At 41.7% G+C, this 17,433-nt stretch overlaps 5 protein-coding genes across 6 annotated transcripts; 1 reads left to right on the forward strand and 4 right to left on the reverse strand.

Annotated features, from left to right (window-relative positions):
• The first annotated feature begins 7 nt into the window (after positions 1 to 7).
• LOC143446952 (uncharacterized) lies at positions 8 to 2,991 on the forward strand. Of its 2 annotated transcripts, none has more exons than XM_076946835.1 (14): positions 8 to 132; positions 215 to 255; positions 315 to 462; positions 519 to 626; positions 693 to 809; positions 893 to 1,117; positions 1,193 to 1,344; positions 1,405 to 1,548; positions 1,617 to 1,836; positions 1,896 to 2,070; positions 2,131 to 2,234; positions 2,298 to 2,460; positions 2,527 to 2,749; positions 2,808 to 2,991. In XM_076946835.1, exons 1-14 carry the CDS (start codon positions 116 to 118, stop codon positions 2,921 to 2,923), a joined length of 1,953 nt encoding a protein of 650 aa, XP_076802950.1. In that variant the 5' UTR covers positions 8 to 115; the 3' UTR covers positions 2,924 to 2,991. The 2 variants fall into 2 exon arrangements, with proteins under 2 accessions (XP_076802950.1, XP_076802949.1); XM_076946834.1 differs by having other exon boundaries at positions 18 to 132; positions 209 to 255.
• Positions 2,934 to 5,467, reverse strand: LOC143446965 (melatonin receptor type 1C-like). The gene is made up of 7 exons (XM_076946852.1): positions 5,200 to 5,467; positions 4,973 to 5,121; positions 4,381 to 4,515; positions 4,192 to 4,320; positions 3,817 to 4,027; positions 3,623 to 3,745; positions 2,934 to 3,485 (listed from the first exon to the last, which is right to left on the reverse strand). The coding sequence occupies exons 1-7, from the start codon at positions 5,458 to 5,460 to the stop codon at positions 3,405 to 3,407; spliced, it is 1,089 nt and encodes a 362-aa protein (XP_076802967.1). The 5' UTR covers positions 5,461 to 5,467; the 3' UTR covers positions 2,934 to 3,404.
• Positions 5,468 to 8,039: 2,572 nt separating this feature from the next.
• On the reverse strand, positions 8,040 to 10,167 carry LOC143446964 (melatonin receptor type 1A-like). The gene is made up of 7 exons (XM_076946850.1): positions 9,645 to 10,167; positions 9,382 to 9,530; positions 9,174 to 9,308; positions 8,907 to 9,035; positions 8,580 to 8,784; positions 8,274 to 8,392; positions 8,040 to 8,181 (listed from the first exon to the last, which is right to left on the reverse strand). The coding sequence occupies exons 1-7, from the start codon at positions 9,888 to 9,890 to the stop codon at positions 8,073 to 8,075; spliced, it is 1,092 nt and encodes a 363-aa protein (XP_076802965.1). The 5' UTR covers positions 9,891 to 10,167; the 3' UTR covers positions 8,040 to 8,072.
• A 589-nt stretch (positions 10,168 to 10,756) lies between these two features.
• On the reverse strand, positions 10,757 to 13,809 carry LOC143446957 (fatty acyl-CoA hydrolase precursor, medium chain-like). The gene is made up of 9 exons (XM_076946843.1): positions 13,427 to 13,809; positions 12,935 to 13,130; positions 12,664 to 12,860; positions 12,427 to 12,590; positions 12,121 to 12,266; positions 11,786 to 12,019; positions 11,524 to 11,680; positions 11,205 to 11,451; positions 10,757 to 11,069 (listed from the first exon to the last, which is right to left on the reverse strand). The coding sequence occupies exons 1-9, from the start codon at positions 13,585 to 13,587 to the stop codon at positions 10,916 to 10,918; spliced, it is 1,656 nt and encodes a 551-aa protein (XP_076802958.1). The 5' UTR covers positions 13,588 to 13,809; the 3' UTR covers positions 10,757 to 10,915.
• A 418-nt stretch (positions 13,810 to 14,227) lies between these two features.
• LOC143446966 (uncharacterized) lies at positions 14,228 to 16,616 on the reverse strand. Its single transcript, XM_076946853.1, has 5 exons — positions 16,497 to 16,616; positions 16,264 to 16,310; positions 16,023 to 16,097; positions 15,432 to 15,909; positions 14,228 to 14,747 (listed from the first exon to the last, which is right to left on the reverse strand). Exons 1-5 carry the CDS (start codon positions 16,523 to 16,525, stop codon positions 14,381 to 14,383), a joined length of 996 nt encoding a protein of 331 aa, XP_076802968.1. The 5' UTR covers positions 16,526 to 16,616; the 3' UTR covers positions 14,228 to 14,380.
• Between the last annotated feature and the right edge of the window lie 817 nt (positions 16,617 to 17,433).

The raw sequence follows: 17,433 nt of genomic DNA on the forward strand, positions 1-17,433 counted from the left end.
TCTGGCGCGTGGTTGACATTGTTTTGTTGCTGATTTGCGGTTGTTGCTTTGATAGTTTTCAGTTGAAGTAATTTTCTTTGTCTAAGTTCGAGTTAGTTAATTTCCTGGTCAAGCGATGGATTTTGCTTTCAGGTAGTAGGCCTAACAGTAAAATTCTGTAATTATGACTTCACGTATTAAAAGTTCATTAACATTTCACTTTTGACAATTACAGGTTTATGTTGAATTTCTTCTTGATTTTGGTCCCACTTCAAGGTTAGTATTTGTGTGATGTAAACTTCATTTGATGTTTTTTAACTTGAATATGTCCTCAGCATGCCTGGCTGCTTCGGGTAACTACAGCGACGAGCTCATTGCCAGCATCGATTCCAACGGTCTGCGAGCTGCCTTGGCACGAACTGATGACGGAAGAATTTGCTCCGAAAAGTTCTGTTACGCCGGACAAGATTGCCACTACCGATGGTGAGTGAACACCTGCCCACACAACAAGCGTGGATGTAATAAACTGCCCATTTTAGGGAATTTCCCTACTGCGACACATACAGCGCGAAGGTTGGAGCAACTTGCGACGACAACCCTTGCGAGCATGGAGGAACCTGCCAGCCGGATGGTGTGAATAACTACAGGTAAGTTTCGATTTGCGATTATTGGCAGATTTCCAACGATTCATTTTAATACTTCCTGCGTTGTAGATGCGATTGTCCTGCAGATGTCTATGGCTATAGCTGTCAGACAGGATCGACTTTGTGCACCGGCGTTTTCTGTGCTAATGGCGGGACCTGCGTCACAGTGTCTGGCGGTGGAGCAAGGTTAAAGATTTTCTTGCTGTGCATCAATGCTTTCTGTTTTTGGCCACCAATGCGTAAACATTTTTCCTTAAATGTATATTCAGGTGCTTTTGTCCTTCCGCTTACGCTGGTGACGACTGCACTAAGCCCTGCACCCTTCCATGCCAAAACGGCGCCGCCTGTCAATACGACCAGACCGGAGCTCAGACATGTATCAAATGCCCGAAAGGTTACACAGGTCCTTTCTGCGAGGTGGCGCCCTGCGACCGGTATACCTGCTTAAATGGCGGTACCTGCGTCAATGATGAAACTCAACCATCAGGACACAGGTGAGTGATACGTCATTGTTGTTCGTCTCTTCTTTGTTCCCGGTGAGGTTATTTCTAATTTCAAATTTGAAAAAGATGTGAACCAACCACCAAAGTTAGAAACGAAACAGCCTGTTCCAGCAACCCGTGTCTTGGACCTAACTGCCAGTGCTTCGACTCTTGCAAGCATGAACACGGTTACTACTGCATGAGCCAGCAGGGTTACATCGGTCAAAACTGCGACATTGGTAAGTGACCACTTCGTATGCCTTTCTATTCAATGCAATTTTCGGTCACTTTCTGCTCAGGTCCTCCAACTTTGACCTGTCACCACGATAAAATTGAGTTGGAAGTATCGGCCGGGTTCTATGACGAGTACGACGACACTAAAACCAGTTTCATGTATTTCTCGTCCACCGTCGATGGATTTAAATCAGTGCAAGCTTGTCAAGGTTTCATGCGTGGCCAAATACTTTCCTTGATTTCTTTCAGTATTTAATAGAACTTCCCACATTTCCAGCTCAACCAATCAACGGCAAGTACCGAGTCACTATTAACCCACCTTTTACGACATCTTGCGGAACTACAAGAACTCAAGCTCTCAACTCTCACACCTACAAAAACACGCTGTGGATCAATCGCAGGACAGGTTCCTCTCTCTACGACATGCCCTTTCCAGTCCTGGACTGGACCTGCACGTTCAACTACGACTTGGATGTTGTCGCTTCTCTGGAACCAGTGTAAGTACAATCGCACATTTACGGTGCCATAGTGTCGTTTGCTTATAAATTCCTTTCAGCGTCGACAACCAGCGACCCAGCCTTCCACGAGTTAATTCTTTCGACGCTTCCGTTTCATTGTGCAAGATTTCAACCTGCCAGCAATCGTGTCCCTCTGACCTTCAAGTCGGTGCAGGGGCTGTCTACACTGTGTCTGAGACCATTCACCTTTCTGTCAACTTCAATATTGCTACAGTGAGTGCGTCCACCCATTTAGCAACTCTATAACAGCTAACTGTCTTTCAATATTTTTAGAGCATTTTCTCCGCCTCTCCCTTCACTGACATCGCAAGCGCTTTTCTCTCCTGCAGCCCGGATACTTCCAGTGCCAAGGACACAGTCGAGCTTTCCAGCACCGGGTATGTTACATTTCTATCAAAGTGAACCGAACTAGTCCATTACAAACACGTGTTATCTCTCAGCACCGGCTGCAACTACAACTCGGCCTTGGACGTCCGGGCTGGTGCCTCTTCTTCCCAACACGCCGCCTGCATGTCCTTCAAGGTTCCGCGCTTCCACCAATGCACCACCATCTACATCCACCTTCGACTGAGGATCTGCAGCTCCGCTGATGTCACAACCTCGGTTGGTTTTAGCTTCGCTTTGTCTTTAACAATTTTTTTTTATATCGAAACATTCCATTCTACGTAGATTTGCTCATCCAATGAGCGCGTCCAACACTGCCCTGCGCGTTTAACAAAGCGATCCCTCTCCGACAAAGACGCTGATGTTGCGTATCACGTCATTGGTCCAATAACTATCGTCGACAGTGGCGTGGAAGCCATGACGTTCCTTTCAGATTCTGAAACTTCAGTCACCGTCGGCAATGTTTCCGATACAGGCGTGATGCTGGGGAGTCATTCGCCGGTTTACGGTAAGTTACTTGTCATGTCAGCGATAACACGTCCGTTTCATCACAACTATTTTCTTAGGGGGCCTCGGTCTTGAGATGGTCGTTCTTTCATCTTTCACTGCATTTTTTGTTCTCTTGACCATTGTCATGTTTTTCTCACTCTTGTTCCTTCGCCATAAACGCAGCATGAAATAATTCGTTTTTGATTTGTGTTTTGTTGAGGTTTATTTCAAATAAATGCAAATAAAAACATATTTTCCAAACTTTATGGTTGTTATAGACGTGAGTGTACACGCCTGGCAAGCAATTGTGTTAAGAGAAACTTTGCGCATTCACTAATTGACGAGTTACCACAACATATTGTACATACAGACCTAATTGACGTCTTTAAAAACAACACGTATGCTTTAGCACCTTCCCAAGTGAGGAACTAGGCCAAAACAGCCAAATATGTTCTACATTTGTGCGCAAATGTTTATAAAGAGAACGCAAAAACGTTTTTAACAGGTTTCAGATTTCGAACTTTGCTGCCTGCCGGGAATCTTTGCAATTAACTCTTACGCATGATCGCGGGACGTTGATATTTAAAGGCAGGCTACACTTCATGATTGTGCAACTCGGTAGGAATTCACGGTCTTTTCTCAAATGCCCACTTCAACCTAGGATTTCCCCGCTATCAAAGTTGAATAACTTGTTGTTGAGGTTGATGACTTCTCCCTGTAGATAGTCCGTGTGACCGAAGTCGATGGTCTGCTTTCTGAAGCAACAAACATTATTGTTGAAAATTTCCGCTTTATTATCCCTTTATATATTGTACAGCAAAGTATTTTTTGCAAAAAGTAGCTTGTTGTGGGACTTGACATGCAAAAAACTTTCGGAAAACGGTGATCTGACCTGAAGCTTGCTCCCGAACAAATGTACAAGCAATTTTTTGTATCCTGCCCTGTAGCCTGGATTCATGACCCCATAGATAACGAAGTTCATGGACGAATTGGTGATTCCTAACCAGCCGAAAATCTAAATGCAAGCTCAAGTTTGACACACGAGACCATTGTGAAGTACAGTTGACTCAACAAACACAACTTCACCTTTTTCAGCTGGAAGGACACAGTGGAAGGAGCCACCATGACACACAGACCGTACGGTCCCCAGGAGACCATAAAAGCGAGGATTGTCGCGGCCAGGGTCTTGGTCAAGTTCATCTCCCTTTCAAGCGATCTGCTCTTCGGGCTCCTCACATCCGGGTTAGCTGACGATGACGACTTTCTGCGCACTTTCTTCCCCGACGCTACAACAGCTCTGAAATGAAAAGTTTGACGAAATATTTTAAAGATAAAATAGATTTTGGGCGGATTTGAAGTAGGTTAAAGCATGTGTGTGTGTGCGTATTATCATGTAATAGAAATCTCGATATCTGAAATAAAGTTACACATGTCCGGTATTTTAACCAATCGCCGCCCGACCTGAGTAATCGCCAGTAAGAGAAGAAGATGCCACAAAGAGGAACCACCAAAGCTAGAGTTATCAAGAAGATGTTATAGGAGATGTCCTTTGTGTCGTCCCAAGTACAATGTAGCATCTTCTCGTCATATCTAAAATCATTTGTGACATAACAATGAATAAATAATGACATGTGATCGCGTCATACTCACCCAAGGTCGCTCCATCCGAGCAGGGTTGGAAATGCGAGAAGGGTTGACCAGGTCCATATGAACACGACCATGAACTTGACTCGTTTCGGCGAAAAGTAATTTTCGTAAGATGCGCGATGTACCACCGCCCAATATCTATAGTTCTCATAGGTTGAGCGAATTAGCCGGAAAGCACGATAAAAAATACATCTGTTTCGTCATAAATAATTCCTACGCAATTGCAGCCGTAGATGGACTCCTGTATCGATCGTAATGAAATATTCAAAATTCTAAACACACAAACAACCGCCGTGGGAATATTGACTTGCCCTGTACAAGATGGACCACACCCCTTGACATTGCCTTTCACGATCGATCTTTGCTCATTGATGCATCTGCACCCAAATGATCAACTCTATTGCTTAACTCATGCACATTATCTCTGTCATTTGCTGTCTCGTTCTCCTTTCTTATCTTCGCTTATTGAAAGCAACGGATTTTTATCTTATTTTCTGACAACTTGAACATGAAGTTTACAAGAAATCACCAACCACCATCTGAACTTCTTATCGCTGCTTTGACACGACTTCGTTTGTGATGTAATAATGCTTACCTGTTCAATGCGATGAAAGTGAGATTACAAATCGAACAACAACAAGTAATGATTGTGACGTAACCTATTAAGTCACACGTCACAGTGTTTAAAACGTTTCCGCCGTTTATGACGTTTCCAATGATTATCGGGATAATGACTCCGTTCACCTAAAGAGATGCAGAGTCAGAAAAATAATCATTAAAATATATCGGAGTCATCTTGTTAATCTTTGCAATGGAACTCACGAGGATGTCGGCGATGGCGAGATTGATGACGAACACGTTCCCGTGCTCATTCACTCTCCTAGCATGCACTATGGATGAGATTACCAGCAGGTTACCCAGGGTACCCACCACAGCCAACAGAGACAAATAAACGACCTCAACAACTTGTTGGCTTCCAAACTGGACTTCGGGATCGGGAACAATCGTGGCAGATGCCACTGGACCTGTTTGATTGTCAACGTCATAAACTGTAGTTTCAACAGCCATGCTCAGTGGCAGCATATCTGGCCTACACTGCAAAAAAGTGCAAATTAATGGAAATATTTCGTTCTGTCCGAGCTTAAGTTTCCTTCTCAACTTGCACTTAACCTTTTGCGTGACCTCATGAACACAAACTCAGCAAAACCGCGGCTCACATCGACTTTCGTCAAATGTTTTTGTGTTGGCTACTCGGCATATCTCATATTTTTAGTTAGACCATACAGCTGTTACTTTGCTTTGACCGTTCGTTATTGTCGTGTAACCAGACAGAACTAAAGTCAAATGTTGCCTCCATGGACGAAGTTCTTCTTTTACCACTAGGTGTCGCCAATAAAGTGATTCGATCTTAAATGTGTTCATTTTTGCTCTGATGAGGGACCGAAATATGTTAGATATTTCATTTTGTTAATAATTATGTTTATTTTTTTGCACAAGCTGTGCTGATTGCGACAACTTGCTTCAGCAAAACACAATATGAAGTCGCAGTAACTGGTCCGACGATCTCTGGCGAGCGAGTAGAGATAAGTTTACTTTCATTTTATATGAATTTCTTTACTAGAAAGTGTAGAAGCCTTTTTCCGGAAGCAAATAAATTTTTGAATTAAATGAATCAAATCGAAGTAAAAAAGCTTTTTCGTTTGTTACGAATTACCGGTACACAATGGTATAGTTTAAATAATGTTGTGTGGTTTTTCTTTCAAATCTTGCTTTCATTTGTTTTAAAACTGAAACTAGATAATTCCACCCTCAATCAATGAAATTTTGTTTAAAATATGTTCAAGTCTTGATAATTTATGAAACTCTGTAACAAGTTTATACTACTTCTCTACCTCAAAGTTTATGCTCAAACTGAAGAACATAAGCGCGAAGTTGCTAGAAGTTGCAACCAAACGTTTCTTAAGAAAATCGTAAATTTCTTCTTTTTGACTTCTTTTTAATCGCAGGGCAGTAAATTTAGGTCTGTCCTTGTCTCATTTGAAACGTTTTCGCATACACCAAGACTTATTCCGAAATTCAGAACTAAACTTTACTGTTCAAGGTTTCGCCTTAAAACTTTATCTTACACCGCTCGCTCAATGTTTCTTGATCATTGTGTTCGTGCTGTAACAATCTTCACCTTCTTCACACTCAAGCAGGTGTTGAAAAGCTTTGATGGAACATTCCACCTTAAAACGTTGTAAAGAAAATCTGTCTTCATGCCACCGCGGTCCCGATGTACTTAAATGTCAAACTGATACGTCATATTAAGTGTTTTTTAAACACTGTGAGCCTATATGCTTACAACGCCCTTGATATGTCGTAGGACGGCGCTCGTAACAAGACTGTCCGATGTTATTTGCATTGATTCTCATTGCTGGCAGGAATCTCGTAAAACGAACCAATATTTACAACCACGCAGATATTGTGGGTAGCTGTGAGGCTACAATCTCATTGGCTTTGCTTGTTTTCTGATATAACTTGCCGTGTTTTGCTAAATCACAACTCGTCTGATTTTGCTGGAGAGACTCTACCATCATACTTCCAGCTACAGCCACCACAGGTAGCCTGTTTATCGCCGAGTTTAGATTCCACAATTTGGTTGATGTACAGTAGTCGCGCGAATCAACCTTTCAAATGAACAAAGCGCCCGCTAATGAGGCATTGTATCGCGTTTCTTTCTTTTACGCACTGTGACGTCGTTTGAAAAATGAAAATAAACAATTGTCTTGGTCTGTCGTGGTCACTTGGGGCGCCAAGCTTGTTATCTATTTTCGCTCTGACATTGAAATATCAAAGGAAGTTGTTGGCGCGTGTCCAAATATTGTCGACCTGCATTGAGACGAGTCTGAATGACTGAGATGAGACGAGGTGGGAGTTTTGTGTCTCCAACTCCACTTCACCTTCGGACGAAATACATCATTGGCGACAGCATTTTAATTTATTTTCAAGTTCAAAATCTTTGTTTAATTTAAATTGTAAAGTTTCAAGATACCCGACTCAGTGCATGTGCATTATCCGACTGATCGATTTCACCATCATTCTGTATCCGCCCTTCCACACATCGACAACTCCTTTTGCATCATAATAAAACAGCCACTCGCAATTGGCCACCTCAATAAAGCGAGTAGTTTATTACGTCATAGTGCCAAATTCATTATTTCTCTGCAAACGTTATCGATTTTCATGAAACCAGACTCGGTTGATGTTGCTGACCAGCTGGTATAGTTGCTATAAGTGATTATGTATTGTACGATTATTACGTCATAGGCCACCCCCTATGACGTAATAAGAAAGCAAAAAAGCTGCAAAATATTAATCATTGTCTTTAAATCGACTTCTCATTGAACGTGGTAAGACTTGAATCAAAATCATAACAACCGCTTCCTTTGACGGACAAGTTTGTGGAATCAAATACAAGCAATTAATGTTTATAAAAAGCCCACAAAGCGCTTGTATCAAAAGAAGTTCGATAATCTTTTTTATTTTCAGTAAAACTGAAAGTTTGTGCACAATTTCCACGCCGTATAGCTCCAAACAATGATTCAGAAATTCTTTTCAAGTGTTTTCAATCAGATCAACCTCGCCAGGAAGTTGCTGAAGACAGACCACTTGACCGGATGAAGTCGGCTGCAGCAAACAAAAAAATCAACTGTTTAAGAAAATTTGATTTCTACGTCATAACCACTCACTTCTGTTTTATCGTCAGGTCGTTCATCCTTCATCACAGCGATGATCTTATTGGGCTGCATTGTCTTGTCATATCTGCGTAATAAAGTCGGTGACCACTTGAATATGAGAAGAAACCAAACAAAACTTCCAGGCATAGCTTGTTCCAATCATCGGTGTAAACATACTTGCAGGAGCAAAAAATGAACCGAAGAAGATTGCGATATCCCCTTCTGTAAGTCCTATTCATGAGGCCGTAAATGATGAAGTTGACGCCAGAATTCGAAAAAGCAAGCCAGGCCAGAAACTGTAAATTGCAGTAAATATAACGCGAGTTTTTTTTCATGATAAAGTGAAAATCGCTTTTTGCGCAATGAAAAATAACTTGAAAGTTGAAATTTGAAAAGATACAAAATTTTTGATTTCTGCTTAAAAGCGGAAAGTATTATGTGGAGCGGCTGGAAACAAGACACAAGTTGTTGCCACAAACTCACTTTCTTAACATGATCTGGTATTCTCGTTGGCGCGATCAAGATGCCGAGGCCAAAGGGGGCCCAGCACAGCACAAAGGCGACGACTGTGGCCGCGAGAGTCTTCAGAAGTCGAATCTCTCGTTTTAATCTCTTTTTCTCTTGTCTCGACATTTGAAAACGAGTGGAGTTCAAGCTTCGCGACCAATTATTACCGGCTCGAACGTGGCTATGAAAAAGAGCATTCCATTTTAAAAGAGCTAATTTCTATATGAAATAATATTAATAACTTCTTTTGCTGAACATAACATTCGCTTCCCAAAGTGCTGCGCATTCGTTCTTTCTAATTACCTGAACACGGCGTAGTAGTTGAATATTATGACTGACATGGGCAGGAAAATCCCCAAACCAAGAAGAAAGATGTTATAAGTTTTCGATGCGAGATAGTCGTAGGCGCAGTTCATCATCGACGCGTCATACCTAAAACAAGTGACGTCACTTTTTAAGAAATCACAGTGTACACTAGTCCACAATACAGGGGGAAGTCCCCGAGAAGATAAGACTTCATCAGCCATATTAATCATTGAAGCAAAATAAGCAAAGATAGCAAAAGGTTACATGAGGCCACTCCAACCGGTCACTGTGGGCAAGGCGAGGAGATTGGACCAGAACCAAGCGGCGAACGCCATCGCGAGGTAACGTCGCTGCGTAAACACCCGGTTGTAAGAAGAATCCCTCACAACTGCCCAGTACCTGGAATACAGTGGATGAAACGCGGTTGATCAACTGGTGAAAAACATGTCGACATTTTTATGACGAGTCTCACCTGCTGAATGCAATTAGTGCCAATGACGTCATCGATACGCAGCAGGTGATGACGATGCTGTACGCAAACACGCGGCAAGTAACCATTGGCAGAGCATTCTCTGACTCAATGACGTTGGCGATTATCGACGGAACGAAGACAGCTGTGATCTAACAATAAACAATATGGATTGAATAAAGCTAAGTGGTTGCGTTGTAACACGCCAAATGTCATATTAACATGTCTAACGTCACACAACATTGATTGTTTCGTGGCAAACTCACATAAAAATCAGCGACGGCCAGATTGATGATGAAGATGTTCCCTTGCTCAGTAACTTTCTTCTCGAAGATGATGGAGACAATGACAAGAAGATTTCCCAGAGATCCTCCAATGCAAAGTAAGAGGAGATAAATGACCTCAAATACCTGCAGGATTCCAAACTGACCACACCACGGGTTATCTGACTGTTGGTCGCATCTCGGCAACAACTCAGTTGAATTTTCGTAACTTGCACTCGTCGTTTCCATTTCAGTTAAATCTTGCTCTGATTTCACTGCGGTTGATAATTTACTTTCAAATGCAACACCCTGTGACACCTTATTTTATGTCAATAAAATGTTTAAAAACAGCCGTTGAAAGTAAATAGGAAACTTCACTCTTGAATCTGTTTTCTATTTCTGAACTTTTCGTCTTCTTTAACAATGTTCGGTAAAGTTTATATCGGTAATAATCAAGAAACTGAACCGCAGCAAAATTCCTCTTGTTTTTCCCCAAAAAGATTTGCAGATATCTACCTGATTTTTTTACCCCACGATGCATAGCATAACATAAGAATGCGATTTGCGCAGTTTGCTGCCTTACTCACAAATCTAATTATAGGATCGCAAAAGTTCAAGCCCCACGGTACCAAGAATTTCAACATAACATCCTCTGAGAACCTGCAATTAACGTCAATGCTGGACATGTTGCTTCGTCAGCGAAAAACGATATTTTGAAAATAATCCAATAAATTTCATCAAAAATCAATACACGTTGAACAACAAATCTTGTAAAAATAACGCCCGTCGTATCCTTAGACGCCTTTCTGCTGAAACAACTGCTTTTATGAATCAATTTGTTCCATCAGTCGTGGCTTCCTGGTGAAAAGAGGGCATAGGCATATAAAGTAGCTCGACTCATCTAAATTTGGTGCAAAGTTTATTTCTGCCAACCTTCATGATCATGATTTAATGCTATGCTATGTGATGTCACTTCACCTACACCTCCATGAACATAAAACCATATACTTACACAGGTCGCTTCTGCGGTATAGCTGACAGCTTCTTTAGGTGGAATTATGTAGCTGCGTTTAAAGCTGAGTGGCTTTAAATGACATTTTAAACAGACTTACTAGTTATTAGTAGAATTGCACATTTATTTGGGGTTTTCCTTTGCACAAAACACATGGAATATGGCATAGATGAAAATTAAAGTGCATTTAAGTTGTGATTAAACGTTGCTCATCGTGCATTTAGACATATGTAATCAGGAAAATATTTGTGGAACTTTGCCTTTAAAGATTCGGCAATGTTTCTTTCCACAATTTATAACGTGACTCGGCAAGATGGTCTCCATGACTCAGCGGATTCTGTACAAGAAGGTGTCGCTGCTTTGTGACATCATATTGAGGCCATTCAACTTCGACTTCGGATCCCTTATTGGGGTTCCTGGGGAAAGCATTTTAAGTAAAACAAATACTAAACCTTCAACAAAATAACGACTCAAACTGAAATGCTACTACACTCGACTCTCTGAAGTTGCCACAAAAATCGCGACGCGTCGCGCGATGAACAAGAGTTTACCCGGATGTTGCAAAATTCGCTATATACGTCATCCACTTTCGTGAGATCTCCTCCTCTTCCTTGCTAAACTTCACACGTTTCGTCATCTCCCCGTTCATCAGGGGTTCCCCAAAAGTGAAGATGATGTCATCGGTATGATCGCATCTGCAGAATTCAGCCTTCTTCGAGATTTCACCTTTGAACTCGTCGTCATGATGACACTTCAGTTGATGCGTCATATGATAGAGGTAGGTGCCATATCCCGTCTCTGCAATAAGAAGACATTACTACGACGTCACTGATCACGTCATTGATTATTCGCCCACAATTGCGAACGAACTTGAGTGGGCGTGGAGTTGATCTATCGTGGTGAAGACGAAAAGATGATCTCCGAATAGCGCCGCGGACACGCTGCTCCACTTGAACTTTCCGTCCTCCTCAAACTCCGATCCGTACACTTCCTTTATCCTTCTCAAAGCGTCGTCAGTTTTATCCGGCTGCGATTGGAGTAAAATATATTCTACATCGCTTTGTCCGGTAGAAGCATAGCATAGGTTAGGTTAATGCAAGGATATATTTCATCTTCAGCGAATTTAAGATACCTCAAGACCGCTGATCATGTAGGGCAGGCGAGATTTGATGGTCGCGTCGAACGCCTCCTCCGAATATCCATCGAAGAAATCTTTCGGCATATGCTTCATGAATAAACCGCTCCCCTCTGAGTTATTGAATCCGATGATCGATGGAACGTTTGAGAATTGTTTCTTCTCGATCAAAGTCGCGGGATCTTCAGCCAGGACTCGGCCATCGACGTGTGCAAAGAAACTGAGCAAGGACTGCAAGCAACAAGTTGTTTCAATGGCGCCACAACGTTTAGTGATAGAGTCAAATATACAATTGTTGCGACACAAAGGCGATCGTTGCGTAAGGAACTTACAGTGTGCAGAGTTTCAGTCGCATTTATCAATTCTTGGGCGGGAACTTTTTTCAACTTTGCAACTATTTCTTTGGGATCTGTCGCCTCAACTTTCAGGACTTCCAGAAGTTTTTTCACACTTGGAGCGTAATCCTTCCTCATGTAAACTATGGATAGAAAGAAATCGGTTGCGTCAGCAGACTGTTTATGACGAAACAATGTCATGTACGTGGGCCCTAGTGTGATTATTATCAACCCTAGAGCAGGCAAAGATAAATTGATTGCAGCCCGTAACTGCGAGGCAAAGCAAACGTTTCTTCAGCTTACGTTCCATGGCGGCGGTCCCACTGTGCTGTATGGTTCTGTGAAATAAGCCCTTTGAAAGCGGCGACAAAGAATGGGCACCCACCGACACCGCCCCCACGCTTTCACCAAATATGGTTACATTGTCCGGATTGCCGCCAAATTCACGAATGTTATCACGTGTCCATCTGCGTCAGAAAAACAGAATTACGACGTAATAAATGCAAGGTTGTGAGGGACTTCATATAAACCAGAACTTACTCCAGCGCCATAACCTGGTCCAGCAGCCCCATATTCCCTGGGTAGGGGGTGTCCCTGCCCGTTGTGAAGAAACCAAACACATTGAGGCGATAGTTGGGGACGACAAGCACCACGTCATGCAAGCCACACAGAGCCTGTCCGCTGTAGTTCCCAGACCCACCTATTTGGTAGGAGCCGCCATAGATCCAAACCATAACCTGTGCGCAGGACGACAAGCGTTACTAGCTGACTTGAAAAGACACAGCAACAATTATAAATGCAGTGTTTTCACCGGCATGTTCGCCGCCTTGCTTGGGTTTGACGTGAAGACATTCAAGTAGAGACAATCTTCGCTGAAATTGCGAAAATCGTCGCCGAACTCGTTGCGCGCTGGAACGTATCTGTCAACATAATCGTTCAACTCCACTGACTGCAGCGGACTCGCCGAGAGCTTCGTCGCCTCCAGCACGCCCTCCCATGGCTCACATCTGCATGACGTCATAATAACGGTATATTGAATGGATCATGGAAGCGGTATTTTACCAAATTGAATGAGCTTAAGCAACGTTATTGTTATCGATACAATACATTGATACTGATTATTACATTATTACATTATTACTGATTGATACATTGACATTGATTGATGCTATTATTTATTGATATAATTAGGCCTGAGCCGTAACTGATATAGCGCATTCAAAGACACAAAGATAGTAAAAGCTGAATTACACTGCCAAACGACATTTAAATTTATGAGTGAATCTGTTTTCTTGTCACTTACTTTTGTGGTGGTTCAAATCTCAATTCACCAACCGGGGGTTTGGCGAAAGGAATTCCGGCAAAATTGAAAACTTGCTTCGCTTCTTCTGGTTTCGCTCTCAGGCAGACACGACCTCGAACCTTGCCGTTTGCTATTTCTACCACAGGGCAGACTAATGCCATTTATGTCGCTTTGCTCTTTAGGTTGCTTGTGTTGTAACTTGATGGTTGTTTGAGCTTCTGCGACCAGTTTCCTTTTTATAGTGCAACTGGTCTGTACACTTCTCTAGTTTTTACCTTATAAGTATATAATGGTCTTGCTGAACCTACAAAGCGTTTGTTTGCAGCGGAACCAACTGTCACGTATCGTATTTATTGAAATCAGCTTGTTTGCCAGACACGCTACTTGTTACTTCGTGCTGAAGCGCCTGTTCGTGTGTGTTCGTGCGAGAGAGTTTTAAAACGCTCCCGCGCGCAGTTCATACAAGTTTTTGTTTACACGTGACCTCATCGTGTCACACCATTTAAGGTAATCGCGCGTTAGTGGTGGCGTTGCTCGCAATGGAGTTTCGAAAATGTTCAGAACCTTATCTGTGAATGATTCATCAGTATGACGATTAGCCTTATATTATTGAAACTATCCGATCATAATATATTAAGTGAAGTAGTTTCCGCTCCAATCTATCCTAACTGCGGATGCTTTTCTCAATTAAATTAATGGCAAAAAATATAAACCACCCACCACAAATAAGGGAGAGAGAGGGTGGTTGGAATAAAAAATCTAACATTGCTTTGAATAAATAGACAAAGCTATTTTCGTTTAGATTCGCAACAGATGATATATTTTGAAAACACAATAAATTAATTAGAACAAACTCGTTTGAAACGCGTACAAACCAGGCAGGAACTGGAAAGTTAGTAAGAAAAATCAAAAAGAACGGAAAGAGAAGAAAAGCATGACGTCAAGGTATCTCCGTCACACCACTTGCACCTGATGGCTTGCCTCGTTCAGTCGCGACTTCGCCTTCGCTAGAACGACTCCCGTCCAAACCGCGATGATGAGAAGAGAGATGACCGCGAAGGTACCGAGAAGTACGTCATTGGAAGGATACTTAACTTTCATCTCCACGACGTCATTCATTTCCATCGCGAGATAACCTGCTGATGAATGAAGGTCTTCGAGAGATCGTGACGTCACTGATCGCGCGATTCGGGTGACTTCAAGCGAAGCTCCTGAAAAGTCTTCCACGTCGTCCCCGACCTCCTCATACGGAAGTGGAGCAACTTCAACCTCCAGAATGATGGCGCAGTGGCTCCCGGTGTAACCAGCAGCACAAACACATCTAAGGACGACATTTGAGTAAAGAAGGTTGCGGTTAGCCGTAGCAGTGAGACAATATGAATAGCTTAGTCACTAAGCCTTAGTGCATGGTGGTCCAAATTCTGACACGCGGGTCGCGGATGTGGCCCGCGGACTGATTTTGTGCGACCCGCAAATACCTCCGGAGTTTTGGTACGCTCTATTTTCCAGTGAAAAATCCGCAGTTGTTAAAATACACTAACGCTTTATTCAAATAGGTTGCATAGGTTGCCACAGCTTGAGATAAGCTGCACATCATTGAGGTGCAAGCCAATATGTGATTTTTATGGGATGATAAAGCACAGTCGCAAACAAGTGGAAAGTATCAAATAGTGCGTTATTAGTCGTGCAGCAAAGCATCAAATCGATTTATAACAGTAAATTCAGTCCTTTACTAATACTGGAGTTTCCCCTAGTTGAGGCCCGCAATGTTCTTTTCAAACCATAATGTGGACCTTCATGCCTGGACCACCCTGGTTTAGTGGATCGGAATTTCAGTCCATACATATATGGCATATGCTACTCATCACGTTCGTAGGTTTAATTGAAGTGAGAGCGCACATTAATATGAGGATATTGTGTTCATGGATGTAATCAGCGATGCCAACATTTAAACTATCGCACAGCGCTAGCAAGTTTCAACCCAATGAACAAGTTTTAAACTTACCTGAACTCGTAACCGAATTTCTCGCAGGCACCTCGGTGAAGGCAAGGTCCAGTTTCGCCGCAAACTTCAGACCCATTCTCCGCTGAACTTTGTGTGGTGTTCCAATCTTCACCGGTACGATTTTCCAAGAACTGTGCAAATGATTGTAAAAGAGTTTTCTTTTCTGTTCCGTCCCCACTAAATGTTAATTCTCCATCGGCAAACAAATTCTGAAATCCACTTCCCAAGCCGTCGTCTCCTCCTACATTCACCGCTCCAATCTCCGCCTTTTGAAATCCACTGCTTTCCTTAACGCCAAAGCCCGGTTGAGACTGTGAAGAATAGACATCAAAATATTCATCAACATCCAATTTATCAGCCAATCCAGATCCTGAGATTATCATAAAATTTTTCTGCTTTTCATCGTCGATCGAGAACTGCAGGGACTGAGAGATGTGTGCACTCGGGCTCCATCTGTCGACAGTATCTTGCGATGAATCTAAATATTGGAACATTACTCTGTATAAAATTATCAAAAAACCTTGGCAGAAACAATAAAATCTAACTTTATAAAGTTAATATTACGCATTTATTTCGGACAATTCTCCTCACGTTGAAACTGATGATCTGCACTTCCATAATCCTCGTCATCAAATCCACTATAAAAGTTATCTTCAAATAACAAATCTGAAAAAATACAGTATAGCACATCAAGAAGAACCTATAGCGAATACAAGTTATTTTATTTGTCCTTGTAGCCTAATTTAGACATAGAGAATAAATACTTGGCGCATTTTGAGATAACTTTTGCTTTGTTTAAATATATAGACCGAAGGATTTTCGACCAACTTACCTAAATTAATAAGTGCAGCAGATGTCAGAGTCCAAGGGATGAAAAACCTATTAAAAGAACACACATTAATTGTTTGTATAAACCACCGAAAAACATCCTTTTACTTTTATTTCTCAGCTATCTTGCATACTAGCATGATGCAGCATATGTAAACACATACTTGAGTCATCATCAGAGAAATCACCTAATATCTTTTCATAACGAAATTCATTGCACAACCTCCTGATACTTACCACACTACTTTGCCTGTCATGTTCTTCATTCTTTGATCATTTCCTTTTGTTTCTGGAACACATGCAACGTTCTAGAATTCGCGAAACAACGCAAGCGCTTCGTTCTTCGGGCAAAATGTTGTTTGATTTTGATGTCATAGCAAAAAAAGTTTTATTCTTAACATTCAAATACGGCCAAAAAACGAAGCATTATATACGATATGCTATTATCTTACAAAAACTGTATAATTTTTTTCAGCTCTATATTGTTGGTTAAGTGTTTATACTTTTCGTATGCATTGCAGCACTTTATTAACATTTTCTCAATCATGGCGAACATTTATGCGATGTCTATCTTTTAACGTTTTGTTTTGAAACTACTAAAGCGTGACTTGACCAATCGAGCGTGAAACACCGGGACATCCGATTCCAAAAATCCTGAAATCGTCAAAAAACAAGTTTAGAATAAAGATAACGCAGAGATTCGACCAAAATCGTAGTAATAAAGCTAAGTTCGTAAATATTTTAATCAAATTGGTGTATATTTAAAGTTATTTCAGCAATACATTTTTAAGCCAGTAGGCTAAAGCGGGTAAACTGTAACTAAGCTTTGTTTCGTTTACCGGGATTCAGTTAATTGAGGTCTATAATGCAGAAGTGCACAACTAAATGCCGTCACAACTTGGTTAGCAGGGGTCTTGTATGCAAATGCATCACGCGGTTGTGCACTTCTGCACTAGTCCCTGTTATTTTTCACCATTAGCCGTCCGGAGCGAAAGTTACGATGACAACCTTAGCTACCACAGTGTAACAAAGTTGTTCAGATGTTCCTGAACAGAAAAAAAACGGCAAAGCCTCAAGGTCATGTCATCATACTGTAGACCGTAATGGTCGGCATCGTAATTTTTTCTCCGTTTATAAACCTAGTTGATGCTGTGATAGCGAAAAATAAACGATT

This window comes from Clavelina lepadiformis, chromosome 2, assembly GCF_947623445.1.
Source record: "Clavelina lepadiformis chromosome 2, kaClaLepa1.1, whole genome shotgun sequence".
Classification (NCBI taxonomy): Eukaryota; Metazoa; Chordata; class Ascidiacea; order Aplousobranchia; family Clavelinidae; genus Clavelina; species Clavelina lepadiformis.